General features: G+C 61.3%; 1 protein-coding gene across 3 annotated transcripts; it reads left to right on the forward strand.

The window, feature by feature from the left end:
• The first annotated feature begins 3 nt into the window (after positions 1 to 3).
• Positions 4 to 20,444, forward strand: TUBGCP6 (tubulin gamma complex component 6). 3 transcript variants are annotated; one of them, XM_057742881.1, is made up of 25 exons: positions 4 to 934; positions 1,885 to 2,048; positions 5,384 to 5,594; positions 9,699 to 9,872; positions 10,852 to 10,973; positions 11,765 to 11,828; positions 11,936 to 12,045; positions 12,229 to 12,320; positions 12,408 to 12,547; positions 13,589 to 13,738; positions 14,361 to 14,442; positions 14,534 to 14,622; positions 14,703 to 14,818; positions 16,315 to 16,453; positions 16,747 to 16,818; positions 16,990 to 18,097; positions 18,255 to 18,313; positions 18,516 to 18,651; positions 18,732 to 18,900; positions 19,003 to 19,144; positions 19,232 to 19,426; positions 19,504 to 19,636; positions 19,710 to 19,923; positions 20,022 to 20,221; positions 20,306 to 20,444. In XM_057742881.1, exons 1-25 carry the CDS (start codon positions 194 to 196, stop codon positions 20,395 to 20,397), a joined length of 4,914 nt encoding a protein of 1,637 aa, XP_057598864.1. In that variant the 5' UTR covers positions 4 to 193; the 3' UTR covers positions 20,398 to 20,444. The 3 variants fall into 3 exon arrangements, 2 of the variants coding, with proteins under 2 accessions (XP_057598864.1, XP_057598865.1); XM_057742882.1 differs by having other exon boundaries at positions 20,070 to 20,221; XR_009054802.1 differs by lacking the exons at positions 20,022 to 20,221; positions 20,306 to 20,444 and having other exon boundaries at positions 19,232 to 19,419; positions 19,710 to 19,847.
• The last annotated feature ends 115 nt before the right edge of the window (positions 20,445 to 20,559 follow it).

Raw genomic sequence — 20,559 nt, forward strand, 5'->3', positions numbered from 1 at the left:
CGGTCGCGGGGCGGTGACGCAGCGGCGGCGGGAGCTGGGGCCGCGCGCTCTCCCCGGGGCGGCGGGGAGCGGGCGGACGGGCGGGCGGGCGCGCGGCCTGGCCCACGCTGCGTCCTCGGCGGAGGCGGTGCCGCTGCCGGCCGTCCCCTCTCCGGGGCCCCGACAGGCGAGCCCGGCGGCGCGCGCTGGGGGCATGGCCAGCGTCCCGCAGCTGGTGGACGAGCTGTGCGAGGCCCTGCTGCCGGCCGCGGAGGCTCCCTCGGGCCGGCGCCGCGGGGGCCGCAGGGGGGCCAAGCGGAGCCTCCGGAGGGTGGCCTACGACGCGCTCTTCTCCAGCCTCTTTCAGGAGCAGGGCCGCAGGCTGCAGCCCGGCCCCCCGAGGCTGCCGGTGAGAAACAGGCTCCTCATGCTGTCCTTCGACTTGCGGGTGGGCGGCCTGCGCGCCGAGGCCGAGCGCCTGGAGGAGCTGCTGGAGGAGCTGGAGGCGGCGCCTCGCCGGCCGCCGGCGGAGCTGGGCGCCGTGCTGGACCTGCTGGTGCGGCTGGCGGGCAGCGGGCCCCCGCGAGTGCCGCGGCGCCGGCGGAGCTTCTTCCCGCACGGCCGGCCCGTCGGGAGACGCGTGCCCTACGGCGGCTACGACTGCGCCCACCTGAGCGGGCTGGAGGCGGACGTGCGGTCGCTCATCTCCGGAGAGGAGTGTCTGTGTCGGGACCTGGTCCGGAAGACGCTGCAGGTGATGGAGGCGGCGCCGGGCACTGGCCTGCCGGCCGTCGGGCTCTTCTCGTACGGCGACCCCTGCGAGGACAGGTTTGAGAGGGACACCCGCGTCTCGCTCTTCGGAGCCTTGGTGCACAGCCGCACGGCCGACCTGGACGTCCGCCTGGACCTGCCCCCGGTGCCGGACAGCGCAGACCTCTCCGGACTGGCCATTAAGGTAGAGTGTTTTGCTTCCTGCCTCCGGCTCCCAGGGCTCGTGAAGGGCCTCGTTGGAGCTTCCTTCCATCGGGGCAAAGGGAGGGCAGCTGGAGTCCGGGGCACTGGCGGCGGCTGAACCGTAGGGCGCAGCTGCGGGTACGGACCCCCGCGCCGGGTGCCCGTTCCTCTCCTGTTTACTGTTCAGTCATTTTTTCTGCTCTCGAGTTGATGTTTAAATTTAAGTGCAGTGAAATGAAATAAGTCCGGTTCCTCCCAGCGTTTCAAGTGCTCCGTAGCCGTGGGGGGGAAAAAAACATCTGTCCCCGTTGGAGCGGCGGTGTTATATGCTGTTTCCCCTGTACGGTGGGATTTTTCTGATGTTATTAAGTAAATAGTCTTTTGCCTTTCCATTTTGTGGCTTTGCTGAAAGGGTGCTCTGTCACCGTTCCGTTATTCCCTTACTGTGAGGCATTTAGATTGTTTCGGACCATAATGCTAGAGCGTACATCTTGGCGGACATCAGCTTTCCTGTGTCTATGTGATTTTTTTACGCTGGGCTCCCCAAAATGGAATTTCCAGATCAGAGACATCTTGTGAAAAACGTCGTCGTAAGTTATCTTGAGGCTCATAAGCCTGTGTGGTGTGAAGTTGGAAATGGGTAAATGAATTAGTTTGACTCCTGAAGTAGGTAAGCCCGCACACCACAACGAGGAGCTTGCGTGTGGCAGCTAAGACCCAATGCAACCTAGTAAGTTAATTAATTAAAGGAAATAATTCTTTAAATGATTCACTAGAGGCGAAAACGTGGTGTAGTATTTATGTGGTTGAGAAAAAGTAGGAGAAACGTTCTGCTGCGTCTTTCCTGTAGAGGAAGTGGAAGTATGGAAGGGTTCCTGGAATTCTCATCATACCTGGTGAAGTCTAGACACCACATCACAGGTGAAGTGTCTTTTTCTCTGCGGCCTCCAGGTCCCTCCCAGTGTGGATCAGTCGGAAGACGAAGGGTTCCAGTCCGCATCCAACCTGACTCCTGATTCCCAGTCTGAGCCGGGCGTGACTCCAGACGTTGACCTGTGGGACGCTGTGCTCACCTATGAGGCCAGCAAGCGGAGGTGCTGGGAGCAAGTTGGATGGTTCGTGAGCCTTTGCCTTAAAACGCACAGCCCCTGTCCCCGCACCCCCCACCCCAGGTGAACATGGCCTTTACTCAGAGAGCCCAGGCAGTTGGAATTAGGAACTTGGAAGTTTCAGTCACGTTATGCACAAGGTGTCTGCGCCCTGGGGGTTGAGGGAAGTGCAGGGGAAAGGGCTCTTGGGCCTATGGAAATTGCTACTGAGCCAGTAACTTCTGCAGATCACACTTTGTAGTCAGAGCAGTTAGTTGGCAACTGAGTTACATCCTGGCCACGACGGCTCCCAACTGGAGGTGTCCGAGGGCGGCCTGGCAGGCTGTGTGGTCAGTGCCGGGCACCGGGTGCTGATGAGGGAGCGATCTTCATGTCTAGGAGGACTGAGGGTGGTGCTCTCTGGTGAGAAGTTCCTGTCATTGCAGTGTTTCCCTGATTGGCCCTCTGCATGCAGGACCTCTTAGTCTGTAATGTGCTGGTGTCTCACAGCCTCCAAATGGGAGTAGAGAAGCCATTTCCCACATGTTTGGTCACGGGATCGTCTTGTTGCATCTCACCTGCTGACATTTCTGTGGAATGCCATTGTGGGGGGCACTGAGTGAAAGGGGCGAGGTTCGCAGGGGCCTTCTGATGCAGCCTCAGCTCCTGCAGGGTCTCCCAGGGATGAGCTCGCACTCAGGGATGTCGTGTAGGCCCTGCTCCTGCTGGGGGCCTTTCCTGGTGTGGTCATCTTCTCCCACGTGGATTCCTCCAGGCAGGGCCAGCTCCCCGCTTCCCCAAGCACCGTCAGTGTTGGTGGTTGTCTCGTCTTCGAGGGGCTTCTCTGTCCTATAATTTCCCGTTAGGTTTTCACCCTGTCTGGTGTGTACAAAGCACATCTAATCACTCTGCTGTCTGCTAACCCCTCACAAGTTTAAACGCTGGCCACCAAGCAGCTACTACTTTCTTTCGTAAATATTCACTACTGGTGTTTCAGTTACCGGTTCCCACTTTTCTAGGCTTGGTTTGGCAGGTCATTGTTTAGGAGACATGGTTGCTCGGTCGGTCAGCATCCTTGTCCCCTTTTCTGAACGCTCTTGGTCTCAGTGTCCCCTGAAAGCAGAACTGACCCCACAGCTCCAGCATGAGGGGTACCTAGCGGTGTCCCTTTGAGGAGGACGGCAGCCAGTGTGTCACCCTGTGCCCTGCGCTCCCGCAGGAGACAGCTGGCCACCTTGCAGCTGGGCACGGCCCTCACTCACCTCCCCTAGGCCCTTCCGCTGCCTGTTCCATCATAACCTGGTGCCCTTGACCCCTGAGGCCTGTCGCTCAAGTTCATTTGGAGAGTCTTGGGAACCTGTCACGTTTACATCCCAGCTGCCTGCTGGTTTCCTGCTGGGAGCTCTGACGAGGGGGCAGTCGAGGCTCCCTGTCCACCTGCAGCCCCTGAATTGTGAACTCTGCCCTCGCCTGGAGACCCCTGGAGGACCCCTGCCCCTGTGCTTCACCCTGCAAGCCAGCGTTGGTCTCCCTATTGCCGGGCGTCCTCTGTATCTGTCACCCTTTCAGGGGAAGTGGTTTTGTGATGTTAAGGGCCAAGTTCTCTGAAGGGACAAGTGTGAATTTGGTGTTTTCCTTCGAGGGCTCTCCTCTCTCAGCTCTGAGTCACTGAAGCGATCGTGTGGCCACGGTGGTTGGCAGTGACCCTGGAAGAGTGGGCAGGGGCCCAGCACTCGAGTGGGCAGTGGGGTGGCACCCGAGCACAGGCACCCCTGGGGACCCGGGAGCTCCAGAGGCCCCTCCTTTCCTCGTGCTCCTCCTGCCCTGAGGGAGGTGGGCTGGTGCCGTGGCCCGTCTGGGCCTCACCTGCTAACCTGACGCTCAGGACCGGTCTGCCCATTTCTCCTGCCCACTCGTGCCATCCTCCACTTGGCCAGTGCCACTTTCCAGAGCTGGAAATCAGAGGCCCAGCGACCCACCTGCCATGCCTCACGGCCTCCCCACCTGGACTGGGGGCTGCCGGGCCCTGCCCTCACGCCTCCCCACGCGGAGCCCCGAGCACCGGCCCCTTTCTCTTCCTGCCTCTGGACTTTCACACAGGCCGCTGCCTCTGCCAGCGTGGCTGCTCCCGGCGTGGCCTTGCTCCTGGGGCCTTCCCTTCCAGCGTCTCGGGTCCCTCTGGGACCCCTGTCCTGGGCTGTGAGTTGCGCCTCCTGGTAGCTTGTGTCTGCGGCCCCCGTTCCGAGCAGGCTGGGCTCGTCCTGCTCTGGCCCTTGCTCTCAGACACTTGCTGAGTGAGGGAGAGAGCGCGTAATGGTGCAGTGTCTGTTAAAAAGCATTTTTGGTTTGAACAAGTTCTGAGATTTTTCCTGGCTTTGTTTTATTAAGAAATTACTTTTTCTAGTGAATTTTAAGAAACAGTTCTTTCATATTTGCAGTAGGGATTGATGGCTTCTAGAGGAATATTTAAGAAGTGATACTGCCTTTTTGGTCTCTTTTGAACAGTGTGACTGGGCTGGGTAGACACTGGTAATTCCTGAACTTCCTACAGGACCCACTGTAGGCTGTGAGACCCAGTGTGCCTGTTTTCTCCTGGAATTTCAGGAGACTTTTTCTCACTGGGTTCTTTGTGCTTTTTTCAGGGGAGGGTGGGAAAGTGCATGTAACATTTGTGCATTTGACATCTTAACCCTTTCTGGGTGTACAGTTCACTGGCATCAGGGACATTCACGCTGTGTGACCGTCACCACTGTCCGTCTCTAGAACTTTTTCATCTTCCCAAACTGAGACTGTGTCGCCCTTACACACTCACTCCCCTCCCCGGCCCCCACCCTCCTTTCTGTCTCTGTGGTGGTGACTTTAGGGACCCCGTGGGGGTGGGGCCATGTAGTGCTCGTCCTCTCTTGACTGGTTTCTGTCACTCAGCATCATGCCCTCAGGGCTCCTCCACGTCGTAGCATGCGACACGTTGCATCAGGACGTCCTTCCTTTCTAAGGCTGGAGAACAGCCCTCTCGTGTGGGCAGGTCATGTCTTAATCCACTCCTCTGGCGATGGACACGCGCTCTGTTGTGACTGTTCTGCTCTGAGCCTGGGTGTTGTTTTCCACGTAGAGGCCACCACGAGCAAGTGGTCAGCTGGAGGCTCGCTGTATGCCCCGGGGGCGCCGGGCGGGTGGGGCCATTTGCTGCTGCTTCCGGACACTTTCTGCGCAGCGCTGTGTGACCGCCTGCTGGACGCTGACGGAGGGGCTGGGGGGCAGTGGGGAGTCACACCTGAAGTGTCTTAGACACTTCATGCTGTTGAATCGCTCTGTCCCACCTCCTGTTCACGTCCACGTGCTGCCCTCTCTGTCCCCCACAGCCCCCCCGGCCACCGAGAGGAACCCTACCTCACCGAGGCAGGAAGGGACGCGTTCGACAGGTTCTGCCGGCTCCGCCAAGGGGAGCTGCAGGTGCTGGGCGGGGGCCTCCTGCAGGCCCCGCAGCCCGTCCTGGTGAGGGAGTGCGAGCTGGTGAAGGATGCACTCAACGTCCTGATTGGGGTCGTGTCCGCCACGTTTTCCCTCTGCCAGGTAAGGACATGCTCACAGCGACACGCCCGCCCGCCCGGGCACTGTGCAGCGGCTGCAGAGTCCAGGGTGGCGGGTGGCCGGGAAGCCAGCCCACAGCCTGCTGGTGACTGTCGTCTCGTTTCAGTTCTAAAAAATGTTCATTCATTAACGTCCTTTTAAAAACTGAATAAAAGTAAGGTGTTCTTGCCGTCAGCGAAACAAGAGAAATGTACCCATTTCTGCGGACACTTGAGACGTGTGGGGGCCCTCCGAGCTGCGGGGGCCTGGCCTGGCTGGGCATTTATTGAGTACAAGAACACGTGTACGACAATGAAGCCTTTTGTACGTGTTGTTCTGCAGCTGCTGCTTTTGTCCCGTGCCCGGTCTCTCTGCCTCCAGCGTTCTTCCCAGGGCTGTGCTCAGGCGGAGGCCGTGCTAGGAGCACACCCTGGGTTTGGCTCAGACACGCTGCAGCCGACCCCAGGCGGTGCTGGTGCTGGTGCTGGGCCGCCCTCGGGGCTGCTGCTCCAGGCTCTGTGTCCACAGCCTCCTAGCTTCTGCTGTGTGAGTGGTGCTAGTCTGCGGACTGGAATCAAGCCTCTCCACCCTTTTAAAATTGTGGTAAAATAGTATGTCCTGATGCCGGTACGACTCTGTTTTGTATTTCTGGGGGCTGTGCTGAGAGGCTTGCAGGACCTCAGTTCCTGACCAGGGATCGAACCCGGCCCGTGGCAGTGAGAGCCCGGAATCCTTACCACTAGGCCACCAGGGACCTCCCTCAGTTCTAAACTGCTTTGATTACTGTAACTTTGTGGGAAGTTTTGACCTCGGGAGGTGTGCGTTCTCCAACTTTTTTTTAAGATTGCTATGGTTATTCAGGGCCCCTCTCAATTCCATACGAATTTTAGGATGTTTTTTTCTTTCTGCTAAAAACATCGTTGGGATATTAATAGGGATTGCGTTGAGTCCACAGACCACTTTGGGTGTATTATTATTGTTGTTGTTGTTGTTATTTTGGCCACACCATTCAGCATGCAGGATCCTAGTTCCCTGACCAGGGTTTGAACCTGTGCCTTGCAGTGGAAGCACTGAGTCTTAACCACTGGACCGCCAGGGAATTCCCTAGGTGTGTTATTATACTAACATTACTAGACATCCCAGTCCATGAACATGGGATGTCTCTACATTTATTTAGGTCTTTAATTTCTTTCAGCAATGTTTTCTAGTTTTCACTGTAACAAGTCTTTTGCCTCCTTGTTTTTTGTTTTTTTAAAGATTTATTTATTTTGGCTGCATTGGGTCTTTGTTGCCGTGCGAGGGCTTTCTGTGGTTGTGGTGAGCGGGGGCTACTTTTCATTGTGGTGTGTGGGCTTCTCAGTGTGGTGCCTTCTGTTGTTGTGGAGCACGGGCTCTAAGCACGCAGGCTTCAGTAGTTGCAGCACATGGGCTCAGTAGTTGTGACTCTCGGGCTCTAGAGCGCAGGCTCAGTAGTTGTGGCGCACGGGCTTAGTTGCTCTGTGGCGTGTGGGATCTTCCCAGACCAGGGATCAAACCCATGCCCCCTGCACTGGCAGGCGGATTCTTAGCCACTGTGCCACAAGAGGAATCTCTAGTTTTGTTTTTTGTTTTTTGGATTGTTCATTGCAAGTGTACAGGAATACAACTGATTTTTGTATGTTGATTTTGTCCCCTGGAACTTTGCTGAATTTGTTTATTAGCTCTAACAGGTGTTTTGTAGATTCTTTACTATTTTCTATATATAAGGTCATGTCATCTGCAAATAGATAACTTACTTCTTCCTTTCCAATTTGGATGTTAAAATTTGTTCTTCTTGCCTCATTGCTCTGGCTGGGACGTCCAGTATTACGTTGAACAAGAGTGGTGAAAGCAGGCATCCTTGCCTTGTTTCTGACCCCAGGGAAAAGCTTTCCGTCTCTCACTACTGAGTGTCATGTGAGCTGTGGGTTTTTCATACGTGGCCTTTATCCTATTGAGGAAGTTCCATTCTTTTCTTGGTTTATTGAGTGTTTTTATCGTGAAAAGGTGTTGAGTTTTGTCAGATGTTTTCTTTTGCATCAGCTGAGATGATCATGTGTAATTTTTCCCCTCATTCTGTTAACGTGGTGTATTGCCTCGATTTTTGTGTGTTGACTACCCTTGCATTCCTAAGATAAACCCACTCGGTCGTGGGGTAGACTCCTTTAACATGCTGCTGGATTCAGTTTGTTACTATTTTGTCAAGGGTTTTTGCATCTGTGTTCATGAGGGATGTTGGCCTGTAGCCTTCTCCTTGGAATGTCTTTATCTTGCTTTGGCATCAGGGCAGTACTGGCCTCTTAGACTTAGGTGTGTTCCCTCCCCTTTAATTTTTGGAAACGTTTAAGAACAGTTGGTGTCAGTTCTTTAATGGTTTGGTTTATCCGTGAAGCCATATGGTGTTGGACGTTTCCTCTCGGGTTTTTGTTGTTTTTATTTTCTTTACATCGTCAAACTCACGTGACATTAACATTCACCACCCTAACCTGTTGGGAGGCGTTGTGTCAGCCCCAGCCTGCTGACACGGATGCCGTGGGCTAGGAAGGCCTGCGGCGCTCCCTCGGCCTGCGGCGCTGTGGCAAGCCCCCACAGACCCCGCCCGCGCCCCACCGCCCAGGCCAGGGTGGTGCTTGGACTGGCCCTTGTGGTTCTTCTTATGGTTGTGGGACACGCCTCAGCGAGAGTCCTTCAGGGAACTTTGAAGAACAAGATTTGTTACGCACGGGTCCTAGAGGCCACACGGACGCCCAGGGCCACACGAGCAAGGTCTCGGATAGGGAGGGAGTGTGCAGGGACCTGGGGCTCTGACTGTTGGGGTCAAGGGTGGAGTGTCTAGGGTTTCACTGGTTCACTCTTTACTGGTGAACTTAAACCATGAGAGCAGGAATTAAGGCACGGGAAGGGAAAAGTGGGGTCACTCAAGGGGTCAGTAACCTAGGTCATCAGGGCGTTCTGAAAGGGGAGAGTCATGGGTGGGGTGGCCTGGCTGCCTCTGTGTTTGCTGGTAGCTGTGTAGTCATCTGCAGTGGATGCTTTGGCAGCATCAGGAATGACACTGTGTGGGCTTCCTAGGTGGCGCAGTGGTTAAGAATCTGCCTGCCAATGCAGAGGTCACGGGTTCAATCCCAGCTCCAGGAAGATCCCACATGCCGCGGAGCAATTAAGCCCGTGTGCCAAAAAAAAAAAAAAAAAAAAAGTTTGACAGGAATTACACTGTGGGAGGGTTTTAGTTACTGATTAAAGCTCTTTATTTTAGGTTTATTTAGATTTTCTGTTTCTTCTTGAGTCAGTTTTGCTACTTTCTCTGTTTCTAGGAATTTGTCCATTTCATCGGGGTTATCTAATTTGTTGGTGTCTAATTTTCACAACGCTCTCTTGTAATACTTTTTATTTCTGTAAAATCAGTCGTGATGTCCCCACTTTTAATTCTGACCTTAGTAATTTGAGTCTTCTCTCTTTTTTCTTGGTCCAGCTAAAGTTTTGTTGATCTTTTCAAAGAACCAACTTTTGGTTTCATGATTCGATTGCTTTTATTCTCTACTCCTTTTTTTATGGTTTCTTTTCTTCTGTTAGCTTTGGGTTTCATTTGCTCTGTTTCTGCTTCCTTAATGTGTACAGTGTGGCTGCTTGTGTGAGACCTTCTTTTCAACGCAGGCGCTACAGCTGTACGTTTTCCTCTTCACGCTGCTCTCACTGCACCCCGCAAGTGTGGTTGCCGTCAGCCCTCTCTTAGGTTGTCTCTGTGCTCTGTGCTTGTGGACAGTGTTGTGGGCAGCCTGCCGTGGCAGCTGTCTGTGTGCCTCTCCCGTGATTTCCTGGGACAGGTGCCTGGGAGCCGAATGATCAGACCTAACGGCAAGCACTTTCTTAAACAGCCTCAGCCTCAGGCAGGTGTTTGTGTGCCCTTCTCAGGTAGCAGGGAGTGCCTTTTGTCTGCTGCACTCTTCCTTGTGTGTGCATCTGGGTTGGGGCGCCTGGGCTTGGGCTGCTCTGGGCGGTGTTGTTGGGCGCGCGGGTGGACTGGGAGAGGTGGCACCACGTTGGGCTCTGGGTGCTCGGCCCCAGCGACCTCCCCTCTGTCCTGTCCAGCCAGCTCAGGCCTTCACGGTGCCGCGGGGCCTGCACGTCTCGGGAGCGTCGCCTGAGAGTGTCCGCAGCCTCCTCTCAGAGGTGGCCGAGTGCGGGACCCACTATGCGCGCTTGAGCCGCTTCTCTCTGCAGCCTGCGCAGGGCTCCTCGTGCAGCAGGGGCCTCGTGTTCCAGGTATGGCCCCACCTCACGCTGCTGCCGGTGCGCCGGGAGCTGCCCCAGGGCCGGCCTCAGGGCCTCTGAGCACCAGCCGTGTTCTCCTGGGTGACATCCCAAGTCCGTCAGTTACCCTTTGGGAGTAGGGTGGCCGGCAGTTAGGTCTTAGCGGGCCCATCACTTCCCTGGAAACCTGGTGCAGGTGTGCTGGGGCTGAGGGAGAGTGGGAGGCAGGTGAGGCCAGTGTTGGGGGCCCCGGGGGCAGGCCAGGCGGTGCAGGGTGGGCACGCATTGTCCCCCACCGGGTCCCTGGCACGGGGCTAACCCAGGTCCTTGTGAAAACCTTGTTGGCTCATCCGCTGGGCACAGCCCCCAGGACGGGGGGGCAGCTGCGTGGGAGGGGCCTGCAGCCTGAGAGCAGGGCGCGGGCACCGCAGCGGGGTTGTTGGGGTGGCATGTGGAGTTCAGGGCCTGGGATGGGTCCAGGTGGGGCCGGGAGGGCAGAAGGAAACCCAGACAGCGCAGCCGTGTGAGCTGTGCGGGTGCGAGGGCGGCACCGCTGTCTCCTTGCCGGGGCGGGCCTGACGTTTGTTCCGGAGTGTTCTACTCAAACCTCTGGACCCATGTGATCCGAGCAGGGCCAGGCTGCTGTGGCACCAGGACACGTGTGTCCTCAGGCCCCAGTGATCTGAGCAGCCAGAGACCCTCTGAGGGTTGGTGTCTGCACAGAGCCCGGCTGCTTGGGGTCTGCAGGCTCTGGTTTCCTGGTGCAGCCGGCCTGGCCTGGCTGCAGGGACAGGATTTGCAGTGGCCTCGGGCTTCTGGCCAGGCTGGGTATCTGCATGTGACCCATGGATGCCCGTTCCTTGGAAAATGGAGCCCCGGGGTTGGGGGTGGGGGCCCTGCCTTTTCCCTGCACCTGCTTGTCCTCTGCTTCTGAGCTCGGTGGCCGCGCCCCTGTGCCTGGCCGCCCTGCTCCTGGCCGTCCGCCCCACAGGCCTTCACCAGCGGCCTGAGGAGGTACCTGCAGTACTACCGGGCTTGCGTGCTCTCTACCCCGCCCACCCTCAGCCTCCTCACCATCGGCTTCCTCTTCAAGAAGCTGGGCCGGCAGCTCAGGTGGGCCTCTGCACGGCAGCTGGGGGCTGGAGGGGGGCAGGCGCGGGGCTTGCTGGGTGGTGGGCGGCTGCGGAAGCAGCTCTCCTGGTGGGCGTCTGGACAGCCCCTGGCCCGGCGGAGTGCACGAGGGGCTGGGTGCTGTCTGGGCAGCCCACCAGGTGGGCCCTGCCCGGGATCAGGGTCTTCTGCCTGATAGGCACATAAGGTCCCTACAGACAGACCGGGCCCCTGGCACTTGGGAGCCGGTTAGGAAGTGCCAGGCAGAGTGCCTGCCCAGCAGGTGCCATCTGGAGGAGGCAGAGCGGGGGGCTTGGGGGGCGGGTTCAGTGGGAAAGGAACCTGTGCAGGCGGAGGCGCGGGAGTGTGGAGCCCCAGGGCTGGAGATGGGCTGCAGTGCGGGCGTGGGGGCCTGGGGGCATGTGGAGGGCGCTGTCGGGGCTGTGCTGCCGGGTGGGGCACGGCATAAAGTGGGGCGGCGGGGGGGGGGGGCGGGGGGGGCTCGGCAGCCATCCAGCACAGCCGAGCTGGCGACCTGGGGGAGGGGTGGCTGCAGGAAGGGTCTCAGGAGAGCGGCAGGTGTGGGGGAGGGTCGTGGACTCGGGGGGATTCAGAGTCTTGGCCAGACCTGGGAAGCAGGTGGAGATGCAGGGGGTGCCCTGGGAGGGGTCTGTCAGGAATCTCAAATTGGAGGTCTTTGAGGTGCAGGTGGTTTTGAAGCCAGACCATGCGGACAGGCGGAGGGGGGCCCCGGACGTGTTCTGCTCACCTGGCTCCCCCGCCTCTGTGTCCAGGTACCTGGCTGAGCTCTGCGGTGTGGGCACTGGTGGAGGAGAGCCTAGGGCTGCGTTCCCCACGGTGAGTCTGGGTTCCTGCCGGGCGCAGGCCTGGCCGGCTCTGGGCAGGGGCGGGGCCCTGCCTGCTGCGTGGTGTCTGCGCTGAGCCCCTCCCCTTGCCGCCTGCAGGGGGTGAAGCTGCTCTCCTACCTCTACCAGGAGGCCCTGCATAACTGCAGCAACGAGCACTACCCGGTCCTGCTGTCTCTGCTGAAGACCAGCTGCGAGCCCTACACGCGGTGGGGCCCGGGGGTGGGAGTGGGGCCCACACAGTCCCCACGTGCTTGAGCGTGTCCTCTCGTCCAGACTCCTGCTGAGCACAGGGATCCAGACCGGTGGGGGGAGGACAGGTGGGCGCCTGGGGCAGAGCCCTCCACCCCGGTGAGCGCCATGCTCACCCGCTGGCCCACCCCCCCGGGCAGGTTCATCCACGACTGGGTGTACAGCGGGGTCTTCAGGGACGCTTACGGCGAGTTCATGATCCAGGTGAACCACGAGTACTTGGGCTGCAGAGGTAGGTGGTGGCTGCCAGGCTGGGCCCCTCCGTCGGGTGGGTCGGGGCCGCTGTCGGACTCAGCCCTGTGTCTTGTCCCGCACGTAGATAAGTTTTACTGGACCCACGGCTACGTGCTCATCTCCAAAGAGGTGGAGGACTGCGTGCCCGTGTTCCTGAAGCACGTCGCCCACGACGTGTACGTCTGCGGGAAGACCATCAACCTGCTGCGGCTCTGCTGCCCGCGGGTGAGGGGCCGCAGGCGCCACCGCCACGTGCAGGCTCCTTGCCGTCCCAGCGCCTGCGGCCTGGCCCTGCCCTTAGCTCCGGCTCAGCTGCGTTGGGCAGGGTCGTGGTGACCCCTCCTTCAGTTTCCCTTGAGAGTTTCACAAGCTCAACTTCTGTTGCGTTTCTGGGCGCTTGTTCAAAGGAGGAAAGCTGAGGGCATTTCAGAGACCAAGGGGCAGAGGGCTCCTTCCCACCCTGCTTCACATTGGAAACCGCCCAGCGGGACAGGAATGGGCTGTGTCAGTGGCGAGACGGACCCAGGGAATCCCGCGCGGGGCTTGCAGGGCTTGGCTGTGCTCTGCAGCTGAGCCCTGTGCTGGTGTCCGTGAGGCCGAGGCCCCGTGGAAGGTGGCCAGGTGGCAGTGGTGGGCTGTGGACGGGCAGCCTCTGCCAGGAGGTGCTGTCTGATGTCTGAGCAGGCTGGCCGGCTGGCTGTGTAGACCTGGGGGTTCCTGGCAGTGGAACAGCAGGGGGCAGGCGGGACCAGGGGGCGGAAGCCAACCACGTGCGGGGCTGAGATGAGACTGGTGTGGCCAGGGCAGGCTCAGGTCCGGGTGGGAGCACCCCTGCAGGGGAGGGGTCGGATACTGGTGAGCCCTCCCCCCCAGCTGCCAAGAGGTTGGCTGCGGGGAGGTGGGGCTTCTTGGGAGGGGCGGGGCTCCAAGGAGGTGGGGCTCTGGGGAGGGCGTGGGGAGCCAGGACGGTGCTGGGTGAGTTGACCTCAGGAAGCATGTGTGGGTGTGTCCGGCTCGTGTCCGGCTCTTCCCGGCTTCAAAGCGTTATTTGTGGGAGCCAGACCTGGCCTCTGTTGCGGGGCAGCCTTGGCCTTGGCAGCGATCCCACCCAGCCTGTGATGTTCTGGAGTCTCAGAGGATGTCCGTGGGGAACGCAGTGTTGCTGAGAAAGCAGGCTGTCCGCGCGGGTCGCCAGAAACAGACAGGCAGAGCGGGACACGGCTCCGAGTGCCTCTGGGCTCACGGCCGGTCCTCCGTCCTCCGCAGCATTACCTGTGCTGCTCCGACATCCCGGTCCCTCGCATCTCCGTGGTCTTCTCCCTCGAGGAGCTGAAGAACATTGAGAAGGACTGTGCCACCTACGTGGGCCGCGTGGAGAGCGTGGCACGCCACAGCTGCATCAGCAGAGAGGAGAAGGTGAGGCCCTCTCGGGCCACGGGCCTTCCCCGCGCTTCCGTATCGTCTCTCCTCCCAGGGTGGGTTGGACGATGGGCAGCCTGAGCCTGGCTGAGCGGTGGCTCCCGGGCAGCAGGACCTGAGGCTCCTGGCCTTGGTGGCCTCTGGGAGCTCCCGTCCTGCTCAGAAAGGGCAGGAGTGCTGGGGACCAAGCTCTGAGCATCCTGTGTGGGGGAGGGGGTGATGGCCTGGCACCGGGTGGGCAGCAGGGAGATATGGGCGGGGCAGACCCCAGAGAACACTTCAGGGGGCTGGCGGGGTGAGTGCTGGAGGTGCGGAGGGGGCTAGCCTGTTTGGGCGGCCTGGCCTGGCTTCCATCCCTGCAGGGAAGCCCGTCCCCTCCAGGGTGGGCATACAGGCCGGGGTCTTGGCCCCAGATGGCTCTGTGAGAGTGTGTCAGATGCCTGGGAACCAGCTTCGCCACTGTGCGAGGAGGGCACCATGGCCCCAGAGCCCTGGCACTGTCCCTGGACAGCCCACCGGGGTCTGAGCAGAACCCCACCCCCCCACCCCCCCCCCCCCCGGCCGTCCCGGGGCGCAGGGCGGAGGATTAGCGGCGTCAGTTGCTGCTGGTCTTTTTCAGGAATTACGAATGGAAATCGCAAAACAGGAATTAATTGTCCAGGCCCGGGAAGCGGCGTCCAGGGTGCTGAGCGCACTCAGCGGTGCGTGTGGCTGGGGTCCCCCCCACCCCTGAGTTGTGGGGCGGCCTGCGGGGACTCCTCCGCCACGGGGCCTCTCGCCGTCTCGTCGCAGATCGGCAGGTGTCTGAGCGGGCGGCGTTGGATGCCCAAAAGCGAGAGCAGTTTCAGAGGCTGAAGGAGCAGTTTGTGAAGGACCAGGAGGTGGGTGGGGTCAGCCTGGGGGTGGCGCAGGCCCGGGGAGTCGGCTTCACCAGCGGGGCCGCCTGGGGGGTGTTGTGCAGCGACGCCGGGCGGCCAGGCAGGAGGAGCTGGACGACGACTTCAGCTACGCCCGCGAGCTCCGGGACCGGGAGAGGAGGCTGAAGGCCCTGGAGGAGCAGCTGGAGAAGAAGGCCAGGTAGGCGCTGCGGGCGCCGTGGCCACTCCCGGTCGGCCTTCCGGGGGCTCCAGGGCTGGTTGGATCTTCGTGATGGCCGTTTGCCTCTTACCTTGAAACTGTCCGGGTGTGCACCAGGCAGGAGGTGCAGTGCCCTGAACTCAGAGTGTCTTCTCGCGGTGGGGCTGTGTGGGCTGGGATCCAGGACCCACCCCTGTGCTCCTGGCCCATTGCTCTCTTCGTTTTTAGTTTAACAGCTGCTGGGTTTTTTTTGTTTTTTTTTTTTTCAGTTAATTTATTTATTGGTTTTTTTTTTTTATTGGCTGTGTTGAGTCTTCGTTGCTGCACACAGGCTTTCTCTAGATGTGACAAGCGGGGGCTTCTCTTCATTGTAGTGCACGGGCTTCTCATTGTGGTGGCTTCTCTTGTCGTGGAGCAGGGGCTCTAGGCACGTGGGCTTCAGTAGTTGTGGCGCTCGGGCTTAGCTGCTCCGCGGCATGTGGGATCTTCCCAGACCAGGGCTCGAACCCGTGTCCCCTGCAGTGGCAGGTGGATTCTTAACCACTGCGCCACCAGGGAAGTCCCAAACAGCTCCTGGTTTTTAAATTTACTTTTAAACCTGTCCGTAGCCTGGCAGAGAGACGGGACCTCATCAGGCACAGGACCCAAGTGTGTCTCTTGCCCTGTCGTCGGCTTGTCCTGTCCTTGCGTGCATTTCCCGTGAGCCGGCAGCAGGGCTGGCATCTCAGAGGGGGGCCCTTTGTGGGAGGGGCTGTCCCTTCCCACTCATGGTCTTGGGGTCTCCGTTGTCCTGACCTGCGGGCTGTTTATGGGGCTGTGACAGAGCCAGCACGTGATGAGTGCACAGGCCTGCGCGTGTGCATACGTGCTTTGTGTGTACACACATGTGTGCGTGTGAGTATATGTTATTCTCCTGTTTACACGTGAACTAGGTGTAGAGGCTGTGTCCCTGGCCTGTGGCAGCCACATTAAAAATGGCCAGTTTAGGTTTGAAACCAGTTTCCTGCTGGCAAGAGGATCAAAATTATTGGGTGCGCCAGCTAGCCAGCTTGGAATTAAGCAAATAGTGTTCACACCGCACCCTGTGTGCCCTCTTGTATTAATAAGCAGTTTTCTGGGGTTTGCACCGGCAGAACGGGAAGTGGCCTTTTGTACAGCTGAGGAGGTTGAGGCCTTGCCTCCTGGAGGGCCTGGGCAGCCCCGGCCCCGCCCCAGTCCCTTTGCCTCCGGCTGAGTAGGAGCTGGTTCTGGTGTTCCCTCGGCAGAGTGAATTCACTGGGCCTGCCCACCGGGGGCTCCCAGTCTGGCCAGAAGGACCTGCCCAGCGTGGCCGCTGCAGGTGTTGTGGGGGCCCAGAGGGACGAGCTGCCCGCCTGGGGAAGGTGCTGGGTGTGGACTGCCCATCGGGAGCCTCTGCGGTGGAGAGCCATGCGGCCCACAGGGCACCTGCTGGGCGGCGGGTGCCCGTGGTGACAGCCCTCTCTGGGTGGCTGCAGGCAGGCGCTGGTGGATCATTACAGCAGGCTGTCTGCAGAGGCAACGCGTCGTGAGCAGAAGGCGCTGTGGATGGTGCAGAGGCGCAGGCTGGCCGGCGCCCGGCGGCGCTTTCTCTTAGAGGATGAGAAACGCGTGCAGGTATCACTGCTGCTCACACGGGAGCTCTTCCCTGGGCTCTCAGGGACGCAGAACCCCCTGACGTCCACGCAGACCCGCCTGTGTGTCCGCTGGCTCTCATCAGGGGCTCAGGTCGTGACTGGGGGAGGCTGTGCCGCCCTCCGACGGCATGGGCGGTGCTGGACGCCCGCCAGGCCACGAGCCAAGTGCTGCGTCCGCCCCCCCGAGGCGCGGTGCCCGGCTGTTGTGGACGGTGGGGCTGTGGCTTCCAGCCCACGTGGCTGCTGCCTCACCCCCTGCTGGTTGGATTTCAGGCGATGCTGGAAGACGTGGCTGAGGGGAAGCCCCTAGAGCCGCCAGCCTTCCTCCCTGGTGCCCGTGCCCAGGTGAGTGCCCACTCCCAGGCGAGGGGCCAGGGCAGGATCAAGGGCACGTAGCGTGGGGCCCTGAGCTCGCTGCCCGAGGCCTGGCCTGTGTTCCCACTGCCTCCCTGTCACGGGTTTTGGCCACTGGGTGCAGAACCGAATGTGGGGGACCAACGTGCGCTTGTGTCTCAGGCCTCCTTTCCAGGCCCCGAGTGCCCAGATGCCGCCGGCAGCTGTGAGTCTGGGCGTGCAGAGCGGCTCGAGGCTGCCCGTGGCGACCCTGACACGCGGAGCCTGCCGACGCCCCAGCCCCTCGCGTCTGCAGCAGCGGGGGCCTGCAGCTCGGGGCCAGGAGCAGGCCCACTGTCGGGGCCGTTCTCTGCGGGCCTCAGCATCGGAGACTTCCTGCCCGTGGCCCAGGGCGCTGAGCAGCCTGTGCTCACCAGCTCGGCCCCCATCCTGGAGGAGGCACTGCAGACCATTGGCTCGGACGCACCTCCCTTGGCTCCGTCCTCAGCAGGGGCCACAGGGCCCTCTGGGCCACAGGAGTATGATTTCAGAACCATCCTGAGGCCAGCTGTGGCCACCCCAGCGTCCCCAGGGTCCCTCCAGGCTGCAGGAGGTGGCTTGGGCAGCAGGGGGCAGCTGTTGTGGGAGGACACTCACATGCGGCTGGACACGTGTGTCCCGGATGGACAGGTGGCTTTACCTCCCCTGCACCCCCCCCAGCACCCCTCCCCCCAGGAGAGCAGCCAGGCCACAGGGCAGCCCCTCGGGCACGTGGCTGAGCCTGCAGAGGGTTACGCCTCCTCCCGGCGACGGCCGCGGTGGAACATCCATGGACACGTGTCGGACGCCAGCATCAGGGTTGGGGAGAACGTTTGGGACGTGGTCCCCTCCCGGCCACGGTGGAACATCCACGGACACGTGTCTGACGCCAACATCAGGGTTGGGGAGAACGTGTGGGACGTGGCCCCCTCCCAGCCACGGTGGAACGTCCACGGGCATGTGTCTCAGTCCAGTGTGATGCTGGGGGTGCTCTCGGGGGAAGCCGAGCCCCATGTGCCCAGGTCCTCCTGGGTGCCCCCTGACCACGGGTCCCAGTCAGGCCTCTGCTCGGGAGCCGAGAGCACTACCCAGGAACGTGAGCCGCGGCCACCTGCAGAGGCGTCCTCAGGCGGCTGCAGCACACAGGTGGCTGGACCTGGCTCTGGTCTTGGGGAGGAGAGTGGACCCCGGGCCGAGCTGTCCGCAGAGGCTGCACCCGCTGCTCGGGGAGACGGCACCCCTGTGGGGCCAGGTCAGTGCGGCCTCCAGGGCTGTCCTCTTACTTGGGGCATCTGTGAGCCCAGGATGGGGGCTGGGGTGAAACGGCTGCCCTGGGGGCTCAGTGGGGATGCTGCCCTGCGGCAGGTACTTGGCCCTGATGCTCCTCCAACCCCATTTGTTCCGCTCAGGCCTGGGGACGAGTGCGGACTCCAAGGACCACTCTCCAAGTCACCCTCCAAGCCCACAGGTCAGGGCAGCCGTGGTTGGGTTGGGGATTGGGTTGGGGGAGCGTGCTCTGCTGGTGACCCCTGACCCCGCCTGGCCATTCCCGGGTGGGGAGGGCTCCATCCTGGGACCGGGCAACAAACACGTTGGGGGATCCCCCCACCCAGGCCTTCCTCTTCCACATGAGGGCAAGAGGCGGGTTCCTTGAGGCTGGGTCGTCTTAGGAGGGCGTGGACACCCGGAGCAGCCCCAGCCCTGGCGAGGAGGCGGCCCAGCGCTGGGACAGGGAGCAGGCCTACCTGGCGGGCCTGGCGGGGCAGTACCGCCTGGAGCAGTACCCAGACAGCTACGAGGCCATGTGTGAGTTGGCTGGCCGCGGTGGGAGGGAGCCTGGCCGGCGTGTCCCCGATGCGTGACCCCTGTCTGGGTCACCCCTGCAGCAGAGCCTCCTGTTGCCCGCCTCCTGCACCACGGGCTGCCCCGAGCCTTCGCCCTCCCCGAGGACCCGGGGGTCCAGTCAGACGCAGACGAGAGCGCAGTGCAGCTGAGCGAGCAGCTCCCGCTGCCCGTGCTCATGAAGCACTCCCTCTCCGCCCCGCTGGCCGCCCAGTGAGTGCCCGGCCCCGCCCCGCCCTCAGCCCCTCCCATTCCCCAGTCCCGCCCCCCGCCCCGCCCCGCCGGCCGCCCAGTGACTCCAGGCCCCTTCGCCAGCGTCTCCCTGGTGAACAAGGCCGCGGTCGACTACTTCTTCGTGGAGCTGCAGCTCGGGGCGCACTTCGAGGCGCTGCGGCACTTTCTGCTGATGGAGGATGGGGAGTTTGCGCAGTCCCTCAGCGACCTGCTCTTTGAGAAGGTGAACCCTTGGCAGGGCGCGCGTGGGCGGGGCCGCAGGCAGGGGGGACGCCTGGGGACACGAGGATGCCCTGCTCTGCTGCTGCAGCTCGGGGCGGGGCAGACGCCCGGGGAGCTCCTCAGCCCGCTGGTGCTGAACTCCGTGCTGAGCAAGGCCCTGCAGTACAGCCTGCACGGCGACAGCCCGCAGGCCGCCAACCTCTCCTTCGCTCTCAAGTTCCTGCCCGAGACGTTTGCCCCCAACGCCCCAGATGTGCTGAGCTGCCTGGAGCTCAGGTACAAGGTCAGCAGGACCGCTCGTGTGGGCGGGCGGGGGACGGTCCCAGGATGCAGGGCGTGCTGAGCCGGTGTCCCCGGCAGGTCGACTGGCCTCTCAACGTCGTGGTCACCGAGGGCTGCCTGAGCAGGTACAGCGGCATCTTCTCCTTCCTGCTGCAGCTGAAGCTCATGATGTGGACGCTCAAGGACGTCTGCTTCCACCTCAAGCGCACAGGTGAGCCTGGCGGGGTCTGGGCGTCCCCTTGGCCTGTGGCGGCAGCTCACCCCCGCCCCACCACCCTCCGCAGCGCGGGTGAGCCACGCGGCCGGCTCGGTGCAGTTCCGCCAGCTGCAGCTGTTCAAGCACGAGATGCAGCACTTCGTGAAGGTCATCCAGGGCTACATCGCCAACCAGATCCTGCACGTCACCTGGTGCGAGTTCCAGGCCAGGCTGGCCTCGGTGGGCGACCTGGAGGAGGTCCAGCGCGCCCACGTGGAGTACCTGCACAAGGCTGTTTTCAGGTGCGCGGGGGGCCAGGCTGTGTTACTCCCCGCGCCCCCGGGACAGGCACACCCACCTGAGCCCCGCTGGCTGCCCCCTCCCCCCCCCACCCCTGCAGGGGCCTGCTGACGGAGAAGGCGGCACCCGTCATGAATGTCATCCGCAGCATCTTCAGCCTGGTCCTCAAGTTCCGCAGCCAGCTCATCTCCCAGCCCTGGGGCCCGGCCGGCGGCCCCCGCGGCCCCGAGCACCCCAACTTCGCCCTCATGCAGCAGTCCTACAGCGCCTTCAAGTACTACTCCCATTTCCTCTTCAAAGGTGACCCGCCCCCAGGGCCAGGCAGGGACAGGTGGGGGGGGGGGGGCGGGGGCCGAGCGGCTCGCTGACACCCCCTCCCCACAGTGGTGAGCAAGCTGGTGAACCGCGGCTACCAGCCGCACCTGGAGGACTTCCTGCTGCGCATCAACTTCAACAGCTACTACCAGGACGCCTGAGGCCTGTGCGCGCGGCCCGTGTGGCAATAAAGGCGCCGCCCACCCTGTGCACGCCTCTCTCTCTGCGGGCCGGGTCCTGGGCTGGGGCGGGGACAGAACGAGCACAGGGAGGCGACGGAGGAAGCTGCCGGTTTATTCAGGGGCCGCACCCCCGGCGAGGGG

This window comes from Hippopotamus amphibius, chromosome 7, assembly GCF_030028045.1.
Source record: "Hippopotamus amphibius kiboko isolate mHipAmp2 chromosome 7, mHipAmp2.hap2, whole genome shotgun sequence".
Taxonomy (NCBI): domain Eukaryota; kingdom Metazoa; phylum Chordata; class Mammalia; order Artiodactyla; family Hippopotamidae; genus Hippopotamus; species Hippopotamus amphibius.